Here is a 26302-nt window from a genome sequence, read left to right on the forward strand (position 1 = left end):
TCTTCGGAACGGGTTCTCTCGGATCTCCCTGGGAGGAGAGCCTTCGACGTGATGAGGAGTGTGCTGGCCCCTGGGCTCAGTCAGCAGTCTATTCCTTTAGCTTCTCCCTCTAGGGTGCCTGTTGATATCTCTTCCCACTCTCTTGCTCCCGGACCGAGAGATCCACCGCCTCAGGTTTCCCCACTGGGAAGAACCCCCCTCTTCCGAGGATTCTCCTGATCCGTCAGGAGATCCTCCGCGCAAGAGGACTTGTGAGAGGAAGCACCTGGACTCCCCAGAGTCTACTACTTCGGATACCGACTTAGATGAGTCGGAGGGGTCCCCAAGATCCCCCTCTGAGGATGTCTCTTTTTCAGACATCCTAAAACTCCTGAAACAGAGGGGAAACTGGCCCTCCATAAATCCCTCCGATGATGAGTCGGTATACCTAGAGGCGTTTGGTTCTCGACCCTCCACCTCCTGGGTGTCTCCGCCTTTTGACCCCCTCATGCAGGTAATTGCTCGGAAGGCTTGGGCTTCTCCTGATTCCGTTGAGCCAGTTCCCAGGAGGCCTTCTAAATTTATTACAGCCCGTTCCGAAAAGCAATTCCTTACAAAAGGTGTCCCTGTTGATGCCATGGTGGTGGCGGCTGCCACTAAAAAGGAACTTGCAGATCCTTCCGTACCAGTCCATCCTCCTAACAAGGATTCCAGGACCATGGACAGGTATGGTAAGCGGATGTTCTCCTCAGCGACCTTTGCCATGCGTTCGCTGAATTATTTGTGTCACTTCACCAGACTCCAAAGGGACATCCTTAAAGAACTAGGTGAAGTAGTACAGGATCCTGCAGCTCCGGGGGCTCAAGACAAGATTGCTTCTCAGCTAGGAATCCTTAACTCCATAGTTAACTCCTCCATGCGGCTGATTTCGTATGCAGCAGATGGAGCGAGTAGAGCCGCAGGTACAGGAGTGGCTCTTAGACGTCAATCCTGGATGCGGCTCTGTAATTTTGCAGATCCCTTCAAGGCGTCCTTCACAAACTCTCCCTTTGATGGGTCAACTTTGTTTGGTCCTCAAGTGAAGGATACATTGACCAGGTGTGAGCAAGACGGCAAGACTCTTTCTGCCGTAGGGGTCCATTTTTCCACCCCTTCTAGACCTTACGCCAAAGGACAGAAGGGTGGAAAGATGTGGTTCCGCAAATCCCAAGGAGTCACGCCGGACACACGTGGTCAGTTTACCCCTAGAGGCAGAGGGGGTAATAATAACAGACGCCGCCCTAGAGGCAGAGGGGGTCCACAAAACCAGGGAAGCAGAGAGACTCTCTCTGACAAGCCCTTCCAGCATCCCTGAGGTGTTGCCCGACTGTCCATCATTGGAGGCAGTCGGGGGAAGATTATACCCACAAGCCTGGCGTTCCCTCTCAAAAGACAGATGGGTACAGTCGATCATATCCGAGGGTTACAAAATTCCTTTCGAGGAAAGTCCCTTCACTCACAAAAATTCCCTTCCAGATGTGCCACCCGGTCTAAGGGAAATCGCAAAATTAGAAGTATCAAAGCTTCTATACAAAAGGGCCATTCAGCCAGTTACAACAGACCATTCAGAGCCCGGAATCTACTCAAGGTTCTTTTTGGTCCCCAAAAAGACGGGAGATTGGAGACCAATATTGGACCTCAGCAGACTCAAGTCTATGAAAAAGACAAGATTTCGGATGGTCACACTTCAATCAATTTTGCCCTTCCTGGGCGAAGACAACTGGATGTGCTCAATAGACCTTCAGGATGCGTACTATCACATAAAAATTCACAGACGCTCCAGAAGGTTTCTCCGCTTTTGGCTGGGGTCCAGTCATTTTCAATTCAAAGCCCGGCCCTTTTGTCTCACTACAGCCCCCAGAGTGTTCACCAAATGTATGGCAGTGGTCACGGCTCACCTGAGACGTCAAGGATTCCAGGTGTTTCCGTATCTCGACGACTGGCTCCTTTCAGCCACCACCAGGCATCAACTTCTCCAAGCCAGGGATTACACCCTAAATCTCTGCACTCAGTTATGAATTTCGATCAACTACATAAAATCCTCCTTGTTGCCCTGCCAGTCTATTACTTTCATAGGCGCAAATTTAGACACTGTTTGGATGTCAGCAACCCTCACAAACCAAAGAATCTCAGATATCCAAAGTCAGGTGCGGATCATCCTTGTCAGCAAAAAGGTGCAAGCCAGACTGGTCCTGAAAGTGTTGGGCCTCATGGCAGTGGCCATTACTCTTCTTCCCTTGGCCCGCTTTTACATGCGTCTCCTTCAATGGATGTTGTTCACCCAGTGGTCTTACCAACAACTTCCCATGCGTCACCAAATCCTGGTGACACAAGCTTGCAAAAACCACCTATCCTGGTGGATTTCTTCTCCCCAGGTTCATCAGGGCAGACCCTTTGTATCCCCGGCCCCGGTAGCCGCAGTCACTACGGACGCCTCCCTGATCGGGTGGGGGGGTCATTATCAGGGCAGGATGGTTCATGGGACGTGGCAACCGTTCGAATACCACCTGCACATAAATGTCCTAGAGATGAGAGCAGTGCTTTTAACGTTGCAAGCCCTCAACGACTTTCTTCCCTTGGGAACAATTGCAGTTCACACGGACAACATGTCTGTAGTATGGTATATCAACAAGCAGGGCGGAACCAAGTCCTACCCCTTGTGTCGAGAAGCTCTCAGACTTTGGCAATGGGCGATCTTCTCTCATCGGTTTCTGGTAGCAACGCATATCCCTGGGAAAACCAACATTTTAGCGGACAGATTGAGCAGAGCTATTCTCATGACTCACGAGTGGTCTCTCAAACAATCTATAGTGGAGGAGATTTTTCTAGAATGGGGCCGCCCATGTTGCGATCTTTTTGCTACTCCCCAAAACAGCAAATGCCCAGACTTCTTCTCTCTCTTCCCACTTCCAGGCCATCCCCCCAAAGACGCTCTTACCCAAGATTGGCCCCAGGGACTTCTTTATGCCTTTCCTCCCTTTCCATTGATTCCACAAGTACTCCAGAAAGCCACCGTTTTGAGAGCCAAAATGATTCTCATTGCCCCCTATTGGCCTCGACAAATTTGGTTTCCGTTCCTCCATCATCACCTCTTGGTGCAGCCGTGGCATCTGGACCCAGTGCCAGACCTTCTGATCCACCAATCGGGTCAGCTGCATCGGTCCATTCCTTCTCTCAACCTCACAGCTTGGTTGCTCCACTTCCTTCCTTAGCCAGGCTTCCTATGATCTCTAACCCTGTTAGGGATATCATAGTGGCTTCCCTTAAATCCTCTACTTGAAGGATTTATACTAGCAAGTGGAAACGCTTCTCCCTTTTGGCAAAATCAAAGAATATAGATCCTTTTACTGCCCCTGTTCATGCAGTTTTGGATTTTTTAGTGGAAATCTTTCACTCGGGTTCTTCATCTTCCACGGTCAAAGTTCAGTTGGCTGCTATCTCGAATTTTCATGTCGGGTTTGCAGATCACAACATTATGTCCCACAGGCTTTGTAGAGCTTTTCTAAAAGGGGGTTTTCTCCTTAAACCTCCTGTCAGGAGTCCTCCTCCTCAATGGGACCTAAATCTAGTGCTGACATCCTTAATTCTTCCTCCCTTCGAGCCAGCTGTTTCATGTTCACTGAAGTTTCTTTCATGGAAGACACTCTTCCTTGTCGCTATTACCTCGGCCAGGAGAGTGTCAGAACTTCATGCTCTCTGTTCGTCCCCTTATTTGGTCTTCCACAAGGACAGGGTATCCTTGAGAACTAATCCATCCTTTTTGCCCAAGGTGGCTTCGAAAACAAATTTGAACCAATCTATTGATCTCCCTGTATTTTTCCCTAATTACTCCAACAGATCGGAACAAAAATTGCATTATCTTGATGTTCACCGCCAACTCAGATATTATTTGGACAGAACAAAACAATTCAGGAAATCTGATCAGCTCTTTCTTTCTTATGCTGTAAATAAGAAAGGCCTTCCCGTTTCCAAAGTGACCTTATCTAGATGGCTTTCTTCCACCATCTCCGAAATCTATCAGCTCAGGGGCAAACAGCTGTGCTCAAAACCAAAGGCGCATTCCACCAGAAGCTTAGCCACTTCCAGCCTTTCAGGATAGACTCCCTTTAGACACTATTTGTGCAGCAGCTACTTGGGCCACTCCTCATACCTTTGTTTCTCATTACAAAACTGGATTTGGCCTCCAGGGATAGAGCCAGTTTTGGTTCTATGGTTCTCAAGAGTCTGTTTCATTGAGCCACCCAGGATAGAGGTGCTAGGGACGCGGTCCCATCAAGCAAGAATGAAGGCAAGATTGACAACTTAACATCGAGAAGTTATGTACCTACCATAACGCTCCATGTTAGTTGTCTTCTCTCGCCTTCTTTCTTGCGACCCTCCCTCCTACCCCCTTGCCTGGACAGACCTTGATCTCCCTTGTTTGGAAGATTGCTTCTTTAGGCACCAGTTAGTTATCTGGTTCCCATTACAGCCCTTCCTTTAGGCTAATTGCTTTCTTTCCTCAGTGGAAAGTTTTTTGTGCTAGGTGTTTTTCCCTATAGATACCAAACGAGATCTGGGTACTTACCGCCTTGCATCATGGGATATGGGGCTGCCTCGAGCTGGTAAAAGTGACTCTCGAGCTTAGCAAGTGCCGAGTCGGAGCCAAGGATCGGCTCCGAACCCATCAAGCAAGAAAGAAGGTGAGAGAAGACAACTAACATGGAACGTTATGGTAGGTGCATAACTTCTCATTTTGGGCTGTTTTCAAATCATAGGCCCCTTGAACATGAAACATACACATGCTCTTTGATGCGCCTTTCTGATTGTATTAATTATATTCCTTGTACAATACAGTACAGTTGTTAGAGGGCATTTTAAATTTATTGTTTTGAACATTTTTCCAGTAAACAATTAAGCAAAATGCATGCACCAATAATGACAAAACTGCCCAATTCAGAACATTTCCATCATAAAAGTCTACTCAAACTTCCACAGTCCACCAGTATCAGTAAATATACACAATCTCTGAAGAAGTAAAAGTCATCTAATTAATTCCACATTAAAGAAATATGTAACTAATGAAGAGGTTACTGCTAGCAAACAACTTTATATATCATTGTTTCATCTACAAATAAAGTGCCTGTTGCCCTTGAGGAATAAATTGCCTATGTTGCATTAGAACATGATAAGCTAGTAATATCCCAATAGGGAATGGATAGCAAACTGATAACATGTTCATAGTTACTAGGTATCTTCACCAAAGAGGACTGCAGCATCCATCCTCTTTACAACAGAATACAGTATCAACAATGCATCTACCTACTGTGGGAGTAGAACCCACAGCCTTCTGCATCAAAAAGCAAATATACTACCTGTTGTGCTATTAACAACACAAACAGATCTGGCATAAGCAGCACTAAACTTTTGTTCCCCTGCAGCTCTCAGCTCCTTGTAAAATCTATTCCACACTCAGCTGTATCTCTGAACATTGCAGCACATGAAATCTGGAAAAAGCCAAAATGTATTGGGGGAGGGGGGCAAAAGCCCAAAAACCAGGGACACATTTTAAACATTGCTTGTATAATGTTGGAAAGTTGCTAGAATAAAATGCTGTGTTACCACCATACATTTTACTGCCAAGTATTGAACCCAGGACCCTGTGCAAAACAGTCAGAGCAACATACCACTATGCCAAATCAACTGTTTGATAAAAGAAAGGAAGACTGAAACTTAAATGGCTACCGTTTAGTGAACTCAGTTCTCACCATAGCTGTCAACATCTTAGCAGAAAATGTCTGAACAAAAGCCAATGATGGGGGAATACAGCCCCCAAACATATTCAGTGAATTCAGTTATCACCATAGCTCTCAACCTTGGCACAAAAAACCTGGACGAAGCCAGTAATGGGGGAATACAGTCCAAAATATAGGGACAAATATCCATTGAGGACACCAGAGCAAACCCACACAAACACAGGGAGGACATGTGGATTCCACACAGAAGGCACCCCAGGCAAGAATCAAGCGCAACAATCTGTAGCTGTTAGGCAACAATGCTATGACTGCACCACTGCACTGTTGGTTGGGTAAAGTAACAAAAATAAAGAAACCACCGATTTTATGAGGAACAGAACAGAACAAATACGAGGCAAAAATCTGCAAACACTTTACAAATGGTGGTGGGTAGGGAATTCAGGCTCTTGTCACTTGGGCCTAAGGTACAAAGTTCAAGCCTTATTCTCTACCCACCACCATGTAGCAAGTGGGGCATTTTACACACGCACACAGATACTTGTGCTCATGTGCTGCTAAATACTGTATAAAGAAAACCAATTTTTTTAGGAAACTTCTTTTATGAGAAGTGTTTGAGATATTTTCCCCCTCCAACATAGTTGCCCAAAATAGGGATATCAAGTCATTCAGCTTAGCAGGTTCTGGGCTTTTTCACCTCCTAGTTAGCATTTTTACATAATAACATAATCAGTCAGAGTAACAACTTATTAGCTTCAGATATCCTTAGCTCTGGAAATGGGCCTAAAAAATATATTTCTTTAGTTACAACCAAGGGTTCGACAAATAGTTCACCTATAAATAGGTGAAGATGCTGATGAAAATCCTGCAGTTTACTGCTGTACCAGAAAATATGGGTTCAGTCTCCTATTCTTTCAGTTCTTCATCATCAACATAATGGGTTTATGCTGTGGTAAAGTCTTGCTAACCGATCTGTTATATAAAAATATTTATAGATCCTTATTATCAGGAATTACACAGTGGAAACTCTAGCTTAGCTATATTTTTCTTGTAGTTTTTACCGATTGGTTTGTATGTGTGACCTTGTTATTCATTGTTTTATTTTGCTAGTTGGGATATTTTGCAGACACCCTAATGGTTAAGGACATCAGTTGAGGATGACAACCCTGCGTTTCTAAAGTTAGCCAAACAGTCCATTTATGCTGTGCTGATGATGCCATAAGAAGGATGAAATGTGCATGTCCACATCTAGTGGGATTTGCTTTACTGGCCTGAATTTGTCCATTACAGACTTTAAAAATAAAAATGTCATGGGCATTCAGACCTACCATATAGCTGAAACACCTGGTATCTTTAAGGGTCATTTGCATATATCCCATGTGCCTCTAATACAAGAGGTTCAATGAATCACACAGTGGAAACTCTAGCTTGGCTAGATTTTTTTTGTAGTGTTCACTGATTGATTTCTCTGTATGACAGTTTTAGTTCCTTAACCAGTATGGAATTTTTTAGTCTTGAAGCATGAAATTAAGAAGTCTCCAATGTTTTATCCCTGGCTGGGTGTTCCCTAGGGCACATAAAAGCACTAAGGGAGCACGAACAGAAAATATAATTGGGCCATAAGCTAAAGAAGTAAAGGAATGCATTTGCTCTACATATCTAAGGGCTTTATTTGTCCTAGCCCAGGACTGACATATGTATACCCATATCCTACAGGTGGGTGCAATGGAGAGCCAATATCATCTAGCCCCATTTCTTTATGGTAATACTTTATTCTCTTTGACAGTGTAGATAACCTAATTTTCTTTAGATCCTGGTCCCCTTCCTTACCATCCAGAACTAGATTCCACTAACCTGCTCAGGCAATGACTCCCTCTGAAAAGGCAATCAAATGTTTCAAAATTGAGCCCTTGAAGCATGTAAATGGATACCAGTGTGAACAAAAATCCATTAATAAGCCCTTTAATCGCAACATACCTAACCTTTGTATCAGAGAGTGTGTCCAAAATTTGTATTACAAGTTGTCCAGTGATGAGGATTGTTACCCTCGTGCACTTACCTTAAGCTGGAATCCTTTCCAACAATGAGTGTTTCCCTTAGTTAAATGAGTGTCTTGCAGGCTACCAAAATGCATATATATTTCCTGATAGTAAAACTTTATCATGCTTGAGTGGGCTATTTTGATCACCTACATTCCAGCTGAGGACCTGTATTTGCCCTGCTGTAACTTTCTATACCTATGCAATACTAACATAGTGTCCTTAGATAGATTAACTGTGTCAGTTTTCTTCATGTGTAGAAGGCCAAAGTTTAGTAAAATAAACCAATTTCAACACAGCTTATTCTACAGTAGGAAGACTGATGCATGTCCATGTCTGTAATTTTAAAGTCAGACTAAGTCCATTGTTGCTCAGATGTAAGTATGCGCTTGTAAGTATAGGAGCATAAAGGCAAACACAAAGACATTTGCCTGAAAAACTACTTTGTTTTTCAGATGTTCTATCCAATTTGCTAACATTTACTAAATACTACATTACGAATGCAAGGTTCAGGTAGTTGTATGTGAATCACTTCCATGTCTTCAATGAGCCTCGGCCATCACTGCAACTTTCTCTAGATGTATGTGTTGCTTTTTAACCAAAGAAATTCTAGGGTAAAGCATTGGGGAAATTGTCTCTGCATCTTGCCGACTTCAAAAAAGTTACTTATGTGGCTAGTGCCTGATCTGATTGATGTCCTTCTGAAGAGTGCTGCTAGGCACTTCTTGCGGCAGCCGCCCATCAGCAGGTGGTTCTCGGCCTCTGCAAACTGCAGTACCCAGGTGTCACTTTCTGCAGAGCTTTGCTTGCTGGCTAGCGAGTGGCACTCCTTGGAGAGCATGTTGAAGCCTTCCGCCTTGACCTCAGCTACCCTATTTGGTCCCGGCCAAGGGATATGAGGCAAGGGCCAGTGTGCTGCACTTCATGGCCAGATGCCCGCACACTTAAATGCAGGGTGATCTGGACAACATAATGGTCTCTTATGTGTAGTTTCACCTCATTAGTGTCTGCCACCATCTTCATCATGTCTCGGTAGCTACATTTATCCACGGCCTGTGCCACCAGCATCTGAAAACAGGATCAGATCTTGCAGGCCGAAACATAACCAGAGGCTGTGATGAATTCAACCCAGAGGGACATGCTCCTTTTGCAGCCATCACTTAACTTCAGTACCGCGCACCCTGGCAAAGAACCATCATCCACAAAGTTGAAGACCCCCATCTGGTTCAGATAGAGCACCACCTCAAACACTGTGGGTGAGATGACTTTGAGGCCCTCGTAGCGATTTTCCATCTCATTCAGGGAGATAATGAAGTGCGGCTCTTGGACCTCCACCTCCTTGAACACATCAGAGACCACCTTGCAGACATCCCGGATAGTGTTGGCAATGGCCGCCTTGCACGCCTGGCACTTCTCATTGTAGTACTTGTTGAGATGATACACTAGTTTGGCCTGGGCTGCGATCATGTTGGGACAGAGATCCGGATTGTAGACCGGAGTTTCACAGTAGGTTGTAGGATCCAATGTGGCTAACTTAACTGGAGCCAACTTCAAAGTAGGGGGAAAAACGAAAAAAAAAAATTAGCTCTAAAATCGCCAAAAGTCTGAGGTAAAAAAGCAAGGTTAGATCTGAAACGTGAGCTGTTCTTAGGCGCTGTTAGAATAATCCTGTAATCTTTACAGCAGCTATTTAAAGTGGGCAGATCCCTACCCCCTCTCAGTAGAAACAACCTAACTCAAGCCCAGTATAGCTGTAGCTGAGAGGTTAAGAATAAAGTCCTTTATGGTAGCAGTAGTGCAGGTTCAAGTGAGACATAACAAGACTTGGCAGTAGTTGAGATCACCTCTGTCTCCTTATTTATTTATGTTTTCTGTAATCACTGTGTGTGCTGTCTGTTAATCAGATGAAGGGAGAGTGCAGGGATGCTAGCCTGGCCTTACTCTGTGCAGGTTGGTGGCAGCTGCAGAGCATAAAGCTGATGATCCTCTGGCTTTGTAGGAGCACAAGTCAGGAATCACTATAGTGGAAATGATTGTAAAGGCTGGGCCAGACTGACGGCTACCCAATCTCCACCATACTCGTCATGGGGGCTTTGGCAGCCTGCGCAAGGTAGGTTTGGGCTACCAGAATGCACAGGAGAAATGCCACTTAAAGACATTTGGAAGAAGCAATCCTAGAGCCAGAGCTCTCTGCTCCCTCCAGTAGAAGTGGTGAAATAATAACGAACCACCTCTGCCCTCTGTTTACCCTTTTTTTGTACCATTGTAAAGGAATGGGCATTTAGTCAAACATTTCACTTCTGATCTACAACCAGCACCAGAGGGGATCAGGAAGAGCATTCTTACTTGGGGATCATATCTTGAAGAGTGTTATTTTATGACAGTACTAAGTCATGTAAGGACTGCTGTAATTAGCCATATAGATGAGGTGTCCAGGCACAAATCCTGGTGCTCTGTTTTAATTATCTGTTGAGGCTACATCATGAGAGAGTTGTACCCCTCATTTTGGTCTTTTTTGATCTTGCCAAGGCCTTTTTTCCATCACTCCATGAAGACGAACTATATTTATAAATAAAATGCATACAGTCTCTCTCCCATCAAATCTAAAGACTAAATCTAATTCAAGTAGAAGTTACACATAAAAAGAGTTAACATACTTACATCTATTCTGCACCCGTCCTTCACTGTACTTTCTTCTTTTTTCTCTTTCTTCTTCTTTCTTCTGCTCTTCTGCACAGGTGCTGCCCGCTGTCCAAATGATAATCCACCCAAAAAAACGATTCCAAATAGAAATAAAATACAGTGATGATCGCAAAAAAGAAAGCTCATTTCCTAATCCTACACTAAACTGAACTGGCTGATTCTCACTCTCTTCCCAGCACATAAAGCCCGGGAAGAGAGCGACAACCAATCAGCAGCATTTAGGCTTTAGCCCAGCAGGCACGTCATGACTGACGTGCCTGCGGACGTCGCAGTCCGAGCCCCTTCCAAGTCTATGCGGTTTGTAACTGCTGCCGCATAGACTTCTGGGCATCACAATGATGCCTTATGTGCTCCTCCGGGCTGCAAAGAAAACAAAAAAAAAAAAAAAAAAAAAAAAAAGGTGTTTACAACCGCGCAGGTAAGGTGCGCAATGCACATACTTTTGAGTCGCGGACTCGAAATTTAAACAAAAAAAAAAAAGATTTTTTTTTTTTTTACAGTAAATTAAAAAATGTAAATAAGACCAAAACTACTGAGGGGGCTGCAGACCGGCAGTCCGATGCCACGAGCCGCCCCTGTTAAAAAGTCACTCTGCAGAACAAATGCTTTTGCATTTTAAGCACATTTTATCTTGAAATCCTGAAGGAAATCTGATATTGTTAATCCTTGTTCATTCCTTATGTGTGGGACAGTGTCCCCAGCTACCTTTATTCCTGGGAGCACCACAGAACCAAAAGATGCTCTTCCCCTGGAGGTCAAATCCAATTTGTAATGATTGATGAAGGTATGAGTAGCAGCCCAAGTTGCAGCTGCACAAATGTCATGTAAAGAGGCTCTGGCATGGAAGGCAGCAGAAGTTGCCACCGACCTTGTAGAATGAGCCTTTATAGTAGTAGGTAATGGAATATTATGTAGTCTATAAATGAAGGTCACGCAGTCTTTTAACCATTTAGCCAATGTGACCTTAGCAACAGTACATCCTAATCTAGGTCCAGAATAGGCCAAAAATAACTGGTCTGATCTACAAGAAGCCTTAGTCCTGTTCAAGTAGAAGTGAATTTGCCTGTGAATATCTAGGGTATGTAGGCAATACTCTCCTCTGTTTCAATGATTGGGGAAGAAAACAGGCAATTCAATGGTTTGATTAATGGACATTTCAGAGATCACTTTTGGCAGAAAGGAAGAACGTTAAAGAAATAACGTTCCATCTGTATTGTTGATCCTCGTTCAGTCATTATGGCCCTCCCTCCTTCCCCCTCCTGTGGCTTCTAGTGGATCTCACCATCCGGTTCTGTTAGGTCATTTGACCAGAGGTAGACTCTACCTTTTTTTTTTTGTTACTTGAAAACTCAATCTGAGGTAACAGGGAGAGGGGAATTCTGGGTAAGAGTTTTAGCTCGAGAGTTTGTAGCTGACGCGAGGTTGGAAGATGAACAGCTCTGTTCCGAGGTCGGAACCGACACCCACACGTAATGACTGAATGAAGATCAACAATACAAATGGAACGTTATGGTAAGACATAACTTCTTTTTCTTCTCTTTGTATGCACCATTGGTATTTTAATATGTATGCACAGTTGGTACAGTATTGATTTTTTTTTTTCAAAGAACAGTCGTGCCAGAAATGATCATTAAAAGTAGTTACATGACTGGAAGTGAATCATGAACTGCTACTCTGAAATTCATGCACTGAAGCACATCTGTTGTAAACACCTCCCTAAAAAACAGCACTTTCAAAAATCACAGCAAAGAACTTTATTTCTATATTTTTACATATTCTTCAACTGATGAACGAGTGCTGGCAGAGATTAATTTTTAAGCACTTGCAAAACTGACATGCATAGCAAACTTGTCCCCCTGATGTTTTTGTATTACGGCCGTCAAGCTGAGACATACAGCACTTCCGAAGTGGACAGAATTCTTATCACAGTGAATTATTGTTGTCCTATTTTTAATTTTTGTTTTACAACAAATAATTGTTGCAGCTAATAGCTCTTCCATTTCCGTTCACGTTTTACATTTTTGTTTATAGCTGTATTTCCATGGTGAAAACTCCTGTTTTTTAACAAACGAGTGATGACGTACAAACTAGTCTTTAATGTAATTATATCAATTATTATATTTATTTACTGAAATATTTTTACAGTCAAAAATTGTTTCTAAATTGTGTGTAACTGCAGTTTCATTTGTTTCTGAAAAGGGTTTGACTGGTCATACTTTGTGCATATGAATTTGTCTACTTGCTCTGGCAGATTTTGATATTGGCTTGAAAACCTAATACTTGGTTCTGTGCTGTTCCATTTTTATTACAGTCATTGCTTGTTTCTACTTTTTATGACCTCAACATGCAGTTATTGCGTGAAATGAACTAAGATTGTATTTATTAACTTGCTAAGCCACCTGGGCACAGGTATTCCCATTTAACTGTGTTCCCCATAACATAGTCTAGTTAAGTGATTTGTTTAGAGTCACAGTGTGCAGATGTAATTTGATAAAACTGATCCTAAGATTACAGGATGAAGCTCATTAACAGCTCACACCTTTAACCATCTCAGCTCAACTGCCGGAAAAATTGCATCTGATGTTGTCAGTCTTCATTCATTCTTGATGAATTTGAGTCTGTTCTGATCATCAGAACTGGACCGGCCATTATACAGCTTGTGTCAGTAAAAAACTCTCCAGCTAAGACTCTAGCCACAGTGCCCCTCTGTCCATTACCTCAGATCTCATTTTCCGCTCTGATAGCAAGACGCGTCAGCTGATACTCTCAGCCAAGTTCAAACTTTTATTAATCTTCTCTTAAAAGCTTTGTTGCTTGTAAACCTTTAGTTTTTATTTTCCTCTTGATCGTATTTCTTGAGTGATTCTGCTTCTCTACCCTTATTACCTCCGCAGTATCCTCGTTACAACTGTTGGTAATCTTCCCCTCTCTCTCTTTACCTTTATAGGTAACCTGTCATATTACCATTGTTGGCATTTCTCTTATTTTCCTATCAATCATTGCATTTCTCTCTATCATCGTTGGTAGAATTTCTAGCTATCCTGTGTGTGTGCATGAGTGCGTCTATTAGCCTTTGGCTTCTTTACCTTTATTTACAAACTGGCAGAAAAACAGAAGGGTACTTCAGGTTTCAAGCAGTGCTAAGACTGTGGGCAAAAGATGCTTAATTCAGATGGGCATCTTTCATGTGTATACTGTTTGGGTGCACCCCATTTAGATATTGGCTGTTCCATCTGCAAGGCTTTCGGTACCAGAACCTTAGTAGAGAAGCAAAACAAATTGATCTTAAAAGGAATGTTGAAATCTTCCTTTGAAGAAGTCTTGTCTATGGATCTTTCCACCTTTAAATTTGACCACACTAAAAAGAGAAGTCATTCGTTGCCGAGCTGTCCTGTAGCTCTAGAGACTAAGAAACACAAATCTTCGGTTCCATCAGTCTCCTTGGAACCAAAGGCTAAGGTTCCAAAATTAACAGAATAAGAACCTTCGGCACCATTTACTGCTGTTGTCATGGCACCAAGAGCTTCTTTAATTTGCCAGCCGGTACCGTCTATATCATCTGCACCGCTGCAGACTCTACCTACCCCTTCGGTGCTGAAATTTGAATCATTACCTGTTCCTAGGACAAAGTATTCCTCTTCCATGGAAAGGCCAGAATCTACCTCAGGGATGTCTGTTCTATCTTCCAGGAGTCTTTTGGATGTAGACGTGAGATTGGTGGATCAGCTTTTGGTGGCCAGGGGTCTTCCTACCCACTTCTCAGACCTCTCTCCTTCTGGAGTTTTTTTTTTTTCTCCCAGGACCCACCGGATTTTCCTCCTCTGACTTCCACGAGAGGCTTAGAGCCCACCACTTCTATTTCCCTGGTTCCAGCTGTCGTAGTGCCGACAGGCGCTCTTTCTTCAGCTCCTGGGAATGCTCTGACATATTTGATTCCCTCGGAACCAGTAGATTCTTGGGTCAGTGGCTTGGCTGTCGGTTCCAAGGGTTTCAGATCTGTTCCTGTTTTTTTATTTAGAGCTGTCCTTTGCTCTCCAAGCCCTAACAGTTGTAGGATCTTCCCCAGGTCCTGCTTCGGTTGGCGGCTCTTTGGAGAAGGATGTGACCTCAGTTTCAAGGTTGTCCTTCTCGGTTCCAGGCTCCCATCCCTCTTTGGGGGGGGCTGCACTCCCAGGTTATGGAGAGGACATTAGCATCTGTGGCTTCTCAGCTGGCCCCTTCTATATCAGAGTGCCATATGTCTTTACCGTCTGGTCCAGAGCTGCCACCATCTTCCATTTGAGGGCAGTGAGAACCAAAGCTGCAAGTTACCCCTGTACAGGGCCCCTCCTCTGAATCTTTCTCAGAGATTCCCACTGAGGAACCACCCTGGAAGAAGACATGCAAAAGGAAGCACATAGATTCTCCAGAAGAATCCGTCTCAGAAGACATGGACTTCAATGAAAGGGAGGGTTCCCCCTGGTCATCCCCTGAAGATGGCTTCTTTGGAGACATCCTAGAGATCTTAAAACAGAGGGATGCTTGGAAACCCAAAGACCCATCCTGTGAGGAATCTGTGTACTTGCAAGCCTTTGGTGCTCTCCCATCTACTTCCTGGGTGACTCAGGCTGCTGACGACCTCATTAAATTGATCGTGCAGTGGGCATAGAAGGCCCCTGATTCCACAGAGCGGATTACCTGGAGAGCAGATGAAATCTTATCAGCCCCTGAAGATCACCAATACTGAGAAAAGGGCTTAGTAGTTAGATGCCATGGTGGTGGCAGTAGCCAGCAAGAAGGAACTGTCCAATAAGGATCCCACTGTCCATCCACCTAATCGAGAGTCTAGGACGATGGACAGATTTGGAAAGCAGGTCTATGCTTCAGCGACTTTCGTCTTCAGGTCCTTGAATTTTTATGGCACACTTCACTAGACTCCATAGGGATCTGATTAAGGAGATGTTCTTCGTGTTTCAGTGTTGCAGTCATTACATTTGGGTAATCTGCTGGCAGGTTGCCCTCAGTTGGCCTGAATAACAAAGTCTTGGGTCCTGCGTCGGTTGCTGTCTCCTCTTCCATGACGTCAGGTCGTCAGGGGTATAAAGCATGCAGCCGACGTAATTTTATTCAGTCTTTCTTGCCACGCGGTGCCTGAAGCAGAAGCAGTTCGCAAGTGCCGATCGGCTGACTCATGAAATGTTCGCATTCGAGTTTCAAAACCGAAGTCTTCAAACTAAAGCTAAGTACCCCATTGGGGAAACTTTTTCTTGCTCCTTACTGATGTCAGTAAAGGTTAATAACTGCATTACTTGTGGGAAGCAAAAAAAAAAAAAAAATGATCAAAATGGCTGAGGACTTAATTACCTTGATTAGGCCCCCCCCCCCCCGCTAAGAGGCCTATGCAAGCATCTGATTATGAATCTTCAGACCAGGTTTCCATTTCTTCTGGTTCCTCTTCTGATCAGGAATTTTCTATTCCACCCTATGAGGATTCTGATGCAGAGGAATCCATCCCATCTGCATCTCCTCCTGAGGATTACTCGTTTGGAGAGACTTTGCATACTGTAAGGGAACATTTTCACTGGGAGAGTCAGGACTTCTCTGAATCAAAAAAGAGGCTTAGGGATTTCCTTCTTCCTCAGCATAGGCCTTTGGCAATTCCTCCTGTATTAGACATTGTGGATGATATGTTTTCGGAATCAAGCATGGCTCCTGATTCCCTACCTCCGGCTCCTAGTAAACCAGACAGATATTACAGGGTTCCTGACTCCCACAAATTTCTCTTCATAAATCCTGCTGATCCTGAGACTATTTTACAGGGTCCCAAGGGTGTAAAAGCCTCTACAGCCAACCCCCCCCCCCCCGATAGAGATCCCAGGGCGCTGGATAGATGAGGAAAGAAGGTTTATACGTCTGCAACCTTGGCAATCAGGGCCTTAAACTGCCAGTTTCATATGCTTAAATATCAGCAGCATGTTATGGGCTTACTGAAACAGAAAATGATGTTGATTTCTGATTGTGTGGAAAATAGAGTTACAGGAATTATTGCATTCAGCAGAACAGGTTGGAAGGCATACTTTGCAATGTGGTTTTGATTCCTTGGAGGCCTCTTGCAGGGCCGCAGTTGCTGGATCTATGATTAGAAGGCATGCCTTGGCTTAAGGAGCAAAATCTGCCTGATCCTGTTAAAGCTAAATTGTTGGATGCCCCCTTGCAGCATGATACTCTGCTTGGTAATAAGGCAGAAGAGGTTTTAAAGAAAATGGAAGACAAAGCTAAATCTATGCAAACTGTAAAAGATTTCTTGCAGGTGCAGCCACCCAGGTTCAGTAGGCACTGGCCTACTAAAAATTGGTCCTTTCCTGTGTCCAACAGAGCCACTCAAGGCAAATCCAGGTGCTCGAAAGGCTCCAGATACCAATCACAGGGTTCTTACAGGTCAAAGCAATGGGGTGCCTCCACCTCCAAATCTGGAGGAAACAAAGCACAACCCTACAGTAAGCAGTCTCAATTACTTTCCTCTACCATCACCAAGCACTTATCTTTTGACAGCCCCCATGGGGGGGGAAACTAGCACTTCAAGCTCAAAATTGGCAGTTAATTACCCAGGACAAGTGGGTATTAAACATAGTATCCCAGGGGTACAGATTTCATTTCCATACTTTGCCAATTCTAAACGGATGGCCAGATCTGCCACAAAATCAGTGGGCAGAGGCTCAGAAACAAGTCATGTCCCTCATGGATATGAGGGCTATTCAGCCAGTACCAGAAAAGGAAAAAGGACAAGGTTTTTTATTCACGACTTTTCCTGGTACCCAGAAAAGACAATTCTTGGCGTCCAATAATGGACTTATCGATTTTGAACACGTTCCTGGACATTCCAAAATTCAAAATGCTGACTTTACAACAGCTACTGCCTATGCTGGGCAGGAACGCTTGGTTAGTGACTCTAGACTTAAGAGGCATACCTGCATATCCCAATAAGGGAATCATGCAGAAGATACCTCCATTTCAAGGCAGGTTTTTTGCATTACCAATTCTCTGCACTGCCCTTTGGCTTATCTACTGCGCCCAAGTGCCTGGCACCAGTAATTGCATTTTGCAGAGAAAGAAGCATACAAATTTATCCTTATCTGGACGACTGTCTCATTCAAGCAGAGGACAAGGACACCCTTCTTCAACATCTGGCATTTGTAAAGAGGTTTCTAACATGCCTAGGGTACACAATAAATGAAAAGAAATCCCAACTGGTACCCTCTTAAATAATTGCATTCCTGGGTGCAAGCTTGAATACAACTGCCCAGATGGCTTACCTTATGCCAGACAAACAAAGGCAACTGACAATATATTTCAAACAAATGACAACAAAAGCCCAGTTGTCTGCAAGACAAATTCTGCAGGCTTTGGGGTTCATGGCATCCTGCATTCTACTAATTCCATATACGAGACTGCATATGAGGAAACTTCAGTGGTACCTAAAAAGTTTATGGAGCCAACATTGTCACAGTCTGGAAACAATGATTCCTCTCATTCCCTGCCTACAACAGGAGTTTCTTTGGTGGGCAGAGACATGTCACCAAAACAAGGGACTGTCATTCACTCTACCCCCTGCCACCCAAACCCTTACTACAGACGCATCAGACTATGCTCGGGGGGCCCACCTGGTGGGGAGATGCATTCAGGGCAAATGAAGCCCAAAACAAATGCATCTGCATATCAACCAGAAAGAGATGCTAGCTGTTCAGAATGCTCTTACAGCCTTCAAGGATTTACTTCATCCAGGACAACTACTGATAAAGATGGACAACACAATGGTTATGTGGTACATAAACAAGCAGGAGGGTACACATTCCTAACCCCTTTGCAGACTAGCCATGGCATTGTGGAACACAGCTTTGACTTACCAAATACATCTTCAAGCTCAGTTCCTGCCAGGAAAACAAAATACTCTGGCAGACGACCTAAGCAGAAATCTTATGGACCCGCACGAATGGTAACTGGATCCACAAATCTTCAGCATGTTAACAGAGAAATGGGGGAGTCCAGACATAGATCTATTTGCCTCTCCCCAAAATTATCAGTTGGACAAATTCTGCACAAGAACTCATCACAAAAAAAGCATGGACAGTGGATGCCCTATCCTTCAGTTGGAAAAACCTATCAGTCTATGCCTTTTCCCCTCTGCCTCTTCTCTCCAAAGTCTTACTAAAAGTCAGACAGGAAAAAACAAAAATAAACCTAGTTGCTCCGGACTGGCCTCGCCAACACTGGTACCCACTTCTAAGGAATATGTCTCAACTTCCCCCTTGGTACTTGCCTCAAATACCTCATCTACTGTCTCAGCAGAACAATCAAATTCTGCACACTCAGCTCCAGACTCTGAACTTTGCAGCATGGCTGATCATTTAATTATTCAAACAACACCCCTCAGTAAATCTGTGATGGATGTAATTTTGGAAGCCAGAAGGCCTAGTACTAGAAAATCTTAAGCTGATAAATGGAAGAGATTCTGTGCTTGGAACCTAGCACAAGGAACAGACACAGCAAAGCCCAATATTCCTCAGATTTTACAATATTTTACTGAGATGCTTGACAAGGGCCTATCTTTTTCTGCAATAATAATCCATGCCTCTGCCATCTCGGCTCATTACAACACAGAGCCCTCCCCTCTTTTCTCACCCTCTGCTTAAACAGTATCTTAGAGGGACCAAAAATTTAAGGCCTCCCAGAAGATCACCAACTCCTGCATGGGACCTCAATTTTGTGCTGGAAAAACTCACCCTGCCTCCTTTTGAATCAGCAGCTACTGCTGATATGAAATTTCTATGTTGGGAAACAGCTTTTCTCTTGGCAGTCACTTCAGCAAGAAGGGTTTCAGAACGACAGGCTCTCATGGCTGTGGAGCCTTTTATTACATTTTACCCAGACAGGCTGTCCCTCAGGACCAATCCTTCTTTTATGCCTAAGGTGGTATCCAGTGTGGCTCTTATCCAGACAATTCACCTGCCAACATTTTACCGAAATCTGCAGAACAAGGGGGAGCGGATTCTGCATTCATTGGATGTACACAGACAACTAAGATTCTACTTAAACAGGACCAAATCTCTAAGAAAGTCTGAGCAGGTACTGTTAGTATTTGCTGCAGGGTCAGAGGGGAAGGCTATATCAAAGCAGACTATTTCTAAGTGGATAAGCCACTGCATTTGTTTCTGCTACTTGCACCATGGTAAACCTGTGCCCAAGGGGATCAAGTCTCATTCCACCAGGGCTGCCTCTACCTCAGCAGCTCTTCTCAGAGGGGTTCCAACCAAAGACATTTTAGAGGCTGCTACTTGAACCTCTGTTCATACCTTCACAAAGCATTATCATTTGCCTCTCTTCTCCAAATCCAGGGCAGTCTTTGCCACTGCAGTCCTGCAGGGCCTTATAGCCACTCCTAATGCTGTTTAGTTCCATCCTCCCATCCATAGCTTTGGGATTCTACCCAAATGTAATGACTGCAACAGTGAAACATGAAGAACATAGTACAGTTGTGTACACTTACCGTAAATGTAGATGTTCGAGTGTATTCACTGTTGCAGTCTGGGTTACCCACCTGCCATCCCCCTTTTCTATACCTTTTCTTTCTTTCACTATATACTAAAGCCTTTGTAGTGTATTTGCTGTTAGATGAAGGTAAAGTTTATGTTGCTCAAAGTGCATTTACATATATTTTTGTTTATATATATATATATATATATATATATATATATATATATATATATATATATACACACACACACATATATTGCTCCCCATTGGGGGGGGGGGCACCTGACATTTGGGGCAAGAAAAACTGAATAAAATGGCATTGGCTGCATGTTTTATACCCCTGACATCATGGAAGAGGATACAACAACCGACGTAGGACCCAAGACTTTGTTATTCAGGCCAACTGAGGGCAACCTGCCAGCAGATTACCCAAATGTAATGACTGCAACAGTGAATACACTCTAACATCTACATTTATGGTAAGTGTACACAACTGTACTTTATTCGATACCCTTGCTGAAGTTGTGTCTAATGAGGTGTGGGACAAAGTTGCCTCTCAGCTGGCCATACCGGAGCCTATATCGAATTTGTGTATTCATCTCATTGCACGTGCAGCTGAGGGTACGACCAGAGTTGCAGATTCAGGTGTTGCCATAAGACGCCATGCTTGGGTACATTTGTGTGACTTCGCAGAGCCTTTCAAGTCTTCCTTCATCAATGCTCCCTTTGACTGTTCATCCTTGTTAGGCCCCAAAGTCAAAGACACACTAACCAGGTGTGAAAAAGATAGACCATTTCTGATGTGGGCATTCGTTTTTCTACTCCTCAACGATCCTATTCCAGGGATCAGAGAAGTGGGAAGATGTGGTTCAAGAATTCCCAAGGGCCTTTTCAGGGCACACATGGTTGAAGCTCCCCTCAGGGCAGAGGGGTAGCTCTAATAGAAGACACCAATTCTGTGGCAGTGGTGGCCCATGAAATCAGAGCTCCAGAGACACCTTCACTGGACAATGCTACCAGCGCTTCTGGCAACTAATGATTTCAGATTCTTGGGTGCAGAAAGTCATTACAAGAGGTTATTGTATTCCCTTTGTTCTTTTCCCAAGATCACAAAGAAAGAAGAGTTCCCATGTACCACCCAGTCAGAGGGGACCAAGCAGCCTTGGAAGTTTGAAAGCTGCTAGAAAGAGTCATTGAAGAAGTCCCACCAAAACAGATAGGATCCGGATTTTACTCCAGGTTTTTTTTAGTGCCCAAAAAGACGGGACTGGAGACCAATATTGGATCTCAGTCTTCTGAACAAGTTCATTCAGCAAACAAAATTCCAAATGGTCATGGTTCAGTGTATACTTCCCTTTCTAGAGGAACGCGATTGGATGTGCTCTACATACCTTCAGAATGCGTACTGCCACACAAAAATGGACAGACACTCCAGAAGCTTTCTCCGCTTTCGGCTAGGAGACAGTCATTTCCAGTTCAGAGTGCTGCACTTTGGTCTCACCACAGTCCCCAGAGTGTTCACCAAATGCATGGTAGCAGTCATGGCTCACTTGAGACTACACTTAAGCGACTGGCTCCTCACCACCCCCACCAGGTGTTTACTGCTTCAAGCCACAAATTTCACCCTGCACCTTTTCAACTCTTTGGGCATCACAGTCAACAGAAAAATCCCAACTGACTCCAACACAATACCTGGAGTTTATAGGAGCTGACCTCAGTACAATCTCTTGTGTAGCTTTTCTCCCCTTCACAGACTACAAAAGATAAAGTCTCAAGTACAATCCATCATATCCAAAGACAAAGCCCCCACTTGTCTTGCCCCTTCAAGCTTTACGTTCGAAGGCTGCAACCATTATCTTAGTACCTCTTGCAAGATTTCACATGAAAGCTACCTCAATGGCTCTTAGCTGCATAATGGTCCATTCTAACACATCCAATGACCTACCCAATTCTCATCACAAGTCGCTGCAAGCAGGATTTATCCTGGTGGATAGTCATAGGAAATTCTTCTGGGTCACCCCTTACCCCCTCCCAGCCCATGGCCATACTGACCACGGATGCCTCCTAGATTGGGGGGTATTATCTGGGAAAGACAGTCCAAGGCACTTGGTCTCCACTTGAGGCCAATTTGCACATCAGTACCCTGGAATTGAGGGCAGTGCTCTTAGCATTGCAAACTGTTCAATCTGCCCTCCCTCTGGGAACAGTTGCTATCCAAGCAGACAGCATGTCAGTAATTTGGTACATCAGCAAACAGGATGGAACCAGATCTTACCCCCTATGCCAGAAAGCTCTCCGAATATGGCAATGGGCAATATCTTCCAACTGCTTTCTAGTTGCAGTGCATATCCCAGGGGGCTCCAGTGTGATAGTGGACAAACTGAGCAGATGCATTCTCCTGCCTCACGAGTGGTCTCTCAATCCCAAGGTAGCGATAGAAATTTTTCGTCAATGGAGCCATCCCTGCTGCAGTCTCTTTGCTTCCCCAGTGAACAACAAATGCAGCAGCTACTTTGCCCTAATCCCCTCTCAGGGGGAATCCCCAAGAACTGCTGTCGTTCTCTATTAGCCTTCATGTCTCCTGTATGCATTTCCAACCTTTCCCCTCATTCCCCTGTTCTTGAATAAAGCCCAAAGTTTGAGAAGCAAAGTGATGCTCATTGCACCCTTTTGGCTCCAGCAAGTCTGGTTCGCATTCCTTTGGCCTCACCCAATATACTGTCCTTGTCTTCTGGACTCAGTTTTAGACCCGCTGTCTCACCTGCAGGCACTGGTGCACCCCAACCTTTGCAGCCTCAAGCTGACAGCTTGGTTCCTCCAATTCCATTAGTGTTGCCAGGCAGAATAATATAACTTCCTCAGTACAAAAAATTCTTCTGGCTTCTCATAAGCAAGCCACCAGGAAACTTTATCTTAGCAAATGGAAGAGATTTTTATTTTGTGCCAGTACAAATAATTGGCACCTGTTGAGAAAGTTTTAGAATGTTTGGTTTTCTTTTTGATCAGGGAGCTTCAGCTTCCACCATCAAAGTTCAGTTAGCATCCATTTCTAATTTCCACAATGGCTATGATGATCATTCTTTAACTTCCCATCGCTTATGCAAAGTTTTTCTTAAAAAAAAGTTTTTCTTAAAGGTACCTTGCATATAAAACCTCCATTAAGGACCCTATAGCTCCATGGGATCTGACCTTGATTTTGCCATCTTTGGTACTCCCGCCCTTTGAACCAGCAGCAACTTGCCATCTCAAATTCCTGTTGTGCAAAACTCTTTTCCTTGTAGCCATTACTTCTGCCAGGAGAGTTTCTGAGATTCAAGCATTGTGTGTGAACCCCCCCCCATATCTGTTTTTTCATAGGGTCAGGGTTTCATTGAGAAGCAACCCTTCCTTTCTTCCTAAGGTGGTCTTAAAATCTAATATTAATCAAGCTATTGATTTACCCATTTTCTTCCCCAGTTTCTCCAATAAAGTTGAATTTGCATTTACTGGATCTTCACAGACAATTGTGTCTACCTTGACAGGACCAGAGAGTCTAGGAAATCAGACCAGCTGTTTGTTTCCTTTTCAGGTCTAACTTTGGGAAGACCTGTGTCTAAAGTTATCCTATCAAGATGGCCAAGAGATTGTGTTACCTTTGTTTGCAGTCATAATGACCACAAGTTACTTGCGCTTGTAAAAGTGCATTCCACCAGATCAATAGCCATGTCAGCTGTTTTTTCACTCTAGGGCGTCCATGGATGAAATATGTGCATCCGCAACATGGGTTGCTCTACATACTGTTATCACTCATTACAAATTGGATATGGTCTCCAGGGGAAGAGCATCCTTTGGCTCTATGGTTCTCAGGAATATCCTTCCATAAGGCCAACCAGGACCTAAAGTAGCTGGGGACTCTGCCCCATTCATCAAGAATGAATGAATGATTGACAATATCAGATAAAGAAGTTATGTTCTTAACATAACATTCTATCTGTGTTGTCGATCTTCTTTCATTCTTGACATCCCACCCTTCTTCCCCCTCCTACAGATTTCCTGGAGGATTGGACACTTGTTCTGGGCGCCTAAAGCTTTCACCTTATGCATGGCTTCTACCTCTATATATTTGTTCTTCTGCCTTACTGTTTGCTGCAAACTCGATCTGAAGTAATGGAGAGAGGGGCATTGTGGGTAGAGTCTTAGCTGGACAGATTTTTTTGGCTGGTGCAAGCTGTATAATGGCCAAGCCGGTTCAGAGGAGCAGAACCAAGTCCCATTCTTCAAGAATGAATGAAGATAGACAATACAGATGGAAAATTATGTAAGAACATAACTTCTCTTTTCCAGATAAAGTAGTTTCTTGCCATTTTTCCTTCTCAGGTGTATTTTGTGTACAGTGAGCTGAGAGTGGCATCCCTTAGCAAAATAATTCTTGCTACTTTTATTTTTATGTAGTTTTCTGCAGTTGTGTACAGTCAGATTATCTCTTTCAGACAGAGAACGTACCAAAGAAGCAGTTTGCATGTTACAAGAGGCAAAATGCTTCATATGTGAAATAATTGCTTGCAGATTTTATTTCTGTAACCCTACCCCCAACCGTCATTTGTTTCTGGCTCACACAAGTCATTTTTTTTTTATTTTGTTTAATGATATTTATGCTTAACTTCCTTTGCTAGCCGCCTTGGCTTCAGCTTTGGAATAGAGCAGTGCTCACTGTAGTTGCATTGCCTTTACTTATGTATGCAGCCAGTCAGTATTTGGAAGCTGTGTACAACCACTTTATCCCCACTAAGTGAAAACAGTTGCCTGAGTGGGGTATCATTGGAAGGACCTGAACACCCCTTATGTTTGTATGATATGTCACAATGCTTTATTTTGCCCTGCTTAACCCCCCCAGGCCTGAGCTTGGCTATATTTCTGGACTCTTATTACTGTGTATGTAGGTAAATGAAATAGTGTAAGAAATGGCATGCTGCAACTAAGCATTCTTATATGTATGTTTTGCAGTAATCATCTAGTTAAAGGGATTGTCAAAAGTAGAGTATTCCAGCAGCAAGCACGCCCCTTAAAGAAGGTTGGGGACACATAGAGGACTTAATTCTTGTAGGCACATGTCATGAGATTACTACACCACATTTTCAGTTATGAAAATAGAGGATTCCATTACACATTCTCAAGGTATGAAGATGGACAGTTGTATTAGCTGGCTCCACCTCAGAGGTCTGTTTTGAAGATATATAGATACAGTAATTGACGCTGTATATTTCAAACCTTAGTCACTACAGAAAATCTGATCCTTACACCAGCAGATAATCTTTTTAAGTACTCCTTTAATTGTATGTTACTAATTCTCAATCACTTCAGAAAAGTGTAGCCTTTACACCAGCATACCAGCTTATGCTGGTCATATCAGTTCTGTTTTATTCTTGTTTCTGTGCTTTAAAGATGAAATAACACTTTGCTTGCATTGTTCTTTGCTGCAGTTTTAGGGATCGTGTTACAATGTAATCTTCCACTATATGTCTGCATATTTATGTATGTATTTTTGGATTATTTCAGCCTTCCCAAAGTTTGACACAGCTTTTCAGTCCACGGCAAGCCCTAAAATTTGCTGACTTACTATATCCTGACTTTCAGCCACCTTGCATGGAAATAGATCTTGTGGGGTATATTATCTCTTTTGAAGCAAAACCAGGTAAGTTAAGATATGTATTGTGTCTTCCTTGTGTGGTTTCCTCCCATTTCTTTAATTTCACCATAGCAACAGACATTTAGTAGTTGTTGAAGAAAGATAGCTAAATACCTTCTTCACTTTTATTGTTCTGTTTATGCATCTTTATCTATTGTGTTGTTGTTTGGGGGAAGGTTCATAGGTAGGTACTAGGCTATCTGCCCAAAAGCATTTATAAGCCTAGCCAGAATGTGTTGGCTTTCGCCGTCCCCTTAGATTAGTTCCCTGTGCCTCTGTCCAGCAGAGCCATTGAAGTGATCCCTGGGATAAACTTTCTGTTTCCCATCCACTCATCAAGGTTTCTCTTGAAGAGGGTTAGCGAGGTGCTCTGCCTCATGTAGATTAGAATCTTGTTCCAGAGCATGGGAAGTCTCTGGGACAGGAATCTATCCCTCCAGCACGTCTTATTTATTGTTGTGGTGAGGTTTAGATCCCTGGAGCGTGTGGCTCAAGAGGATATGGTTTTCTTTAGGTGGAGCATGTCCATCAATTCTGGGTTGGACATGGCCTTGTATGTCAGGCAGAGATCACCTCTGAGTGTAGGCGGTATGCAACCAAGTACAGCTGGAGTTTCTTCAGTCGAGCTGCATAGG

At 43.6% G+C, this 26302-nt stretch overlaps 1 protein-coding gene and 1 pseudogene across 1 annotated transcript in view; one reads left to right on the plus strand and one right to left on the minus strand.

Moving 5' to 3' along the window:
* Positions 1 to 26302, plus strand: part of LOC122803239 (breast cancer type 2 susceptibility protein homolog) — a 675913-nt gene that overhangs the window by 466693 nt on the left and 182918 nt on the right. Inside the window, exon 10 of the mRNA XM_044072837.1 lies at positions 25538 to 25673. Coding sequence (XP_043928772.1) covers positions 25538 to 25673 — 136 coding nt within the window. The remainder of the gene's footprint in view (positions 1 to 25537; positions 25674 to 26302) is intronic.
* Positions 8364 to 9256, minus strand: LOC122803656 (annotated as a pseudogene).

Source organism: Protopterus annectens, chromosome 5.part1 (genome assembly GCF_019279795.1).
Source record: "Protopterus annectens isolate FY-2018-M chromosome 5.part1, PAN1.0, whole genome shotgun sequence".
Classification (NCBI taxonomy): domain Eukaryota; kingdom Metazoa; phylum Chordata; order Ceratodontiformes; family Protopteridae; genus Protopterus; species Protopterus annectens.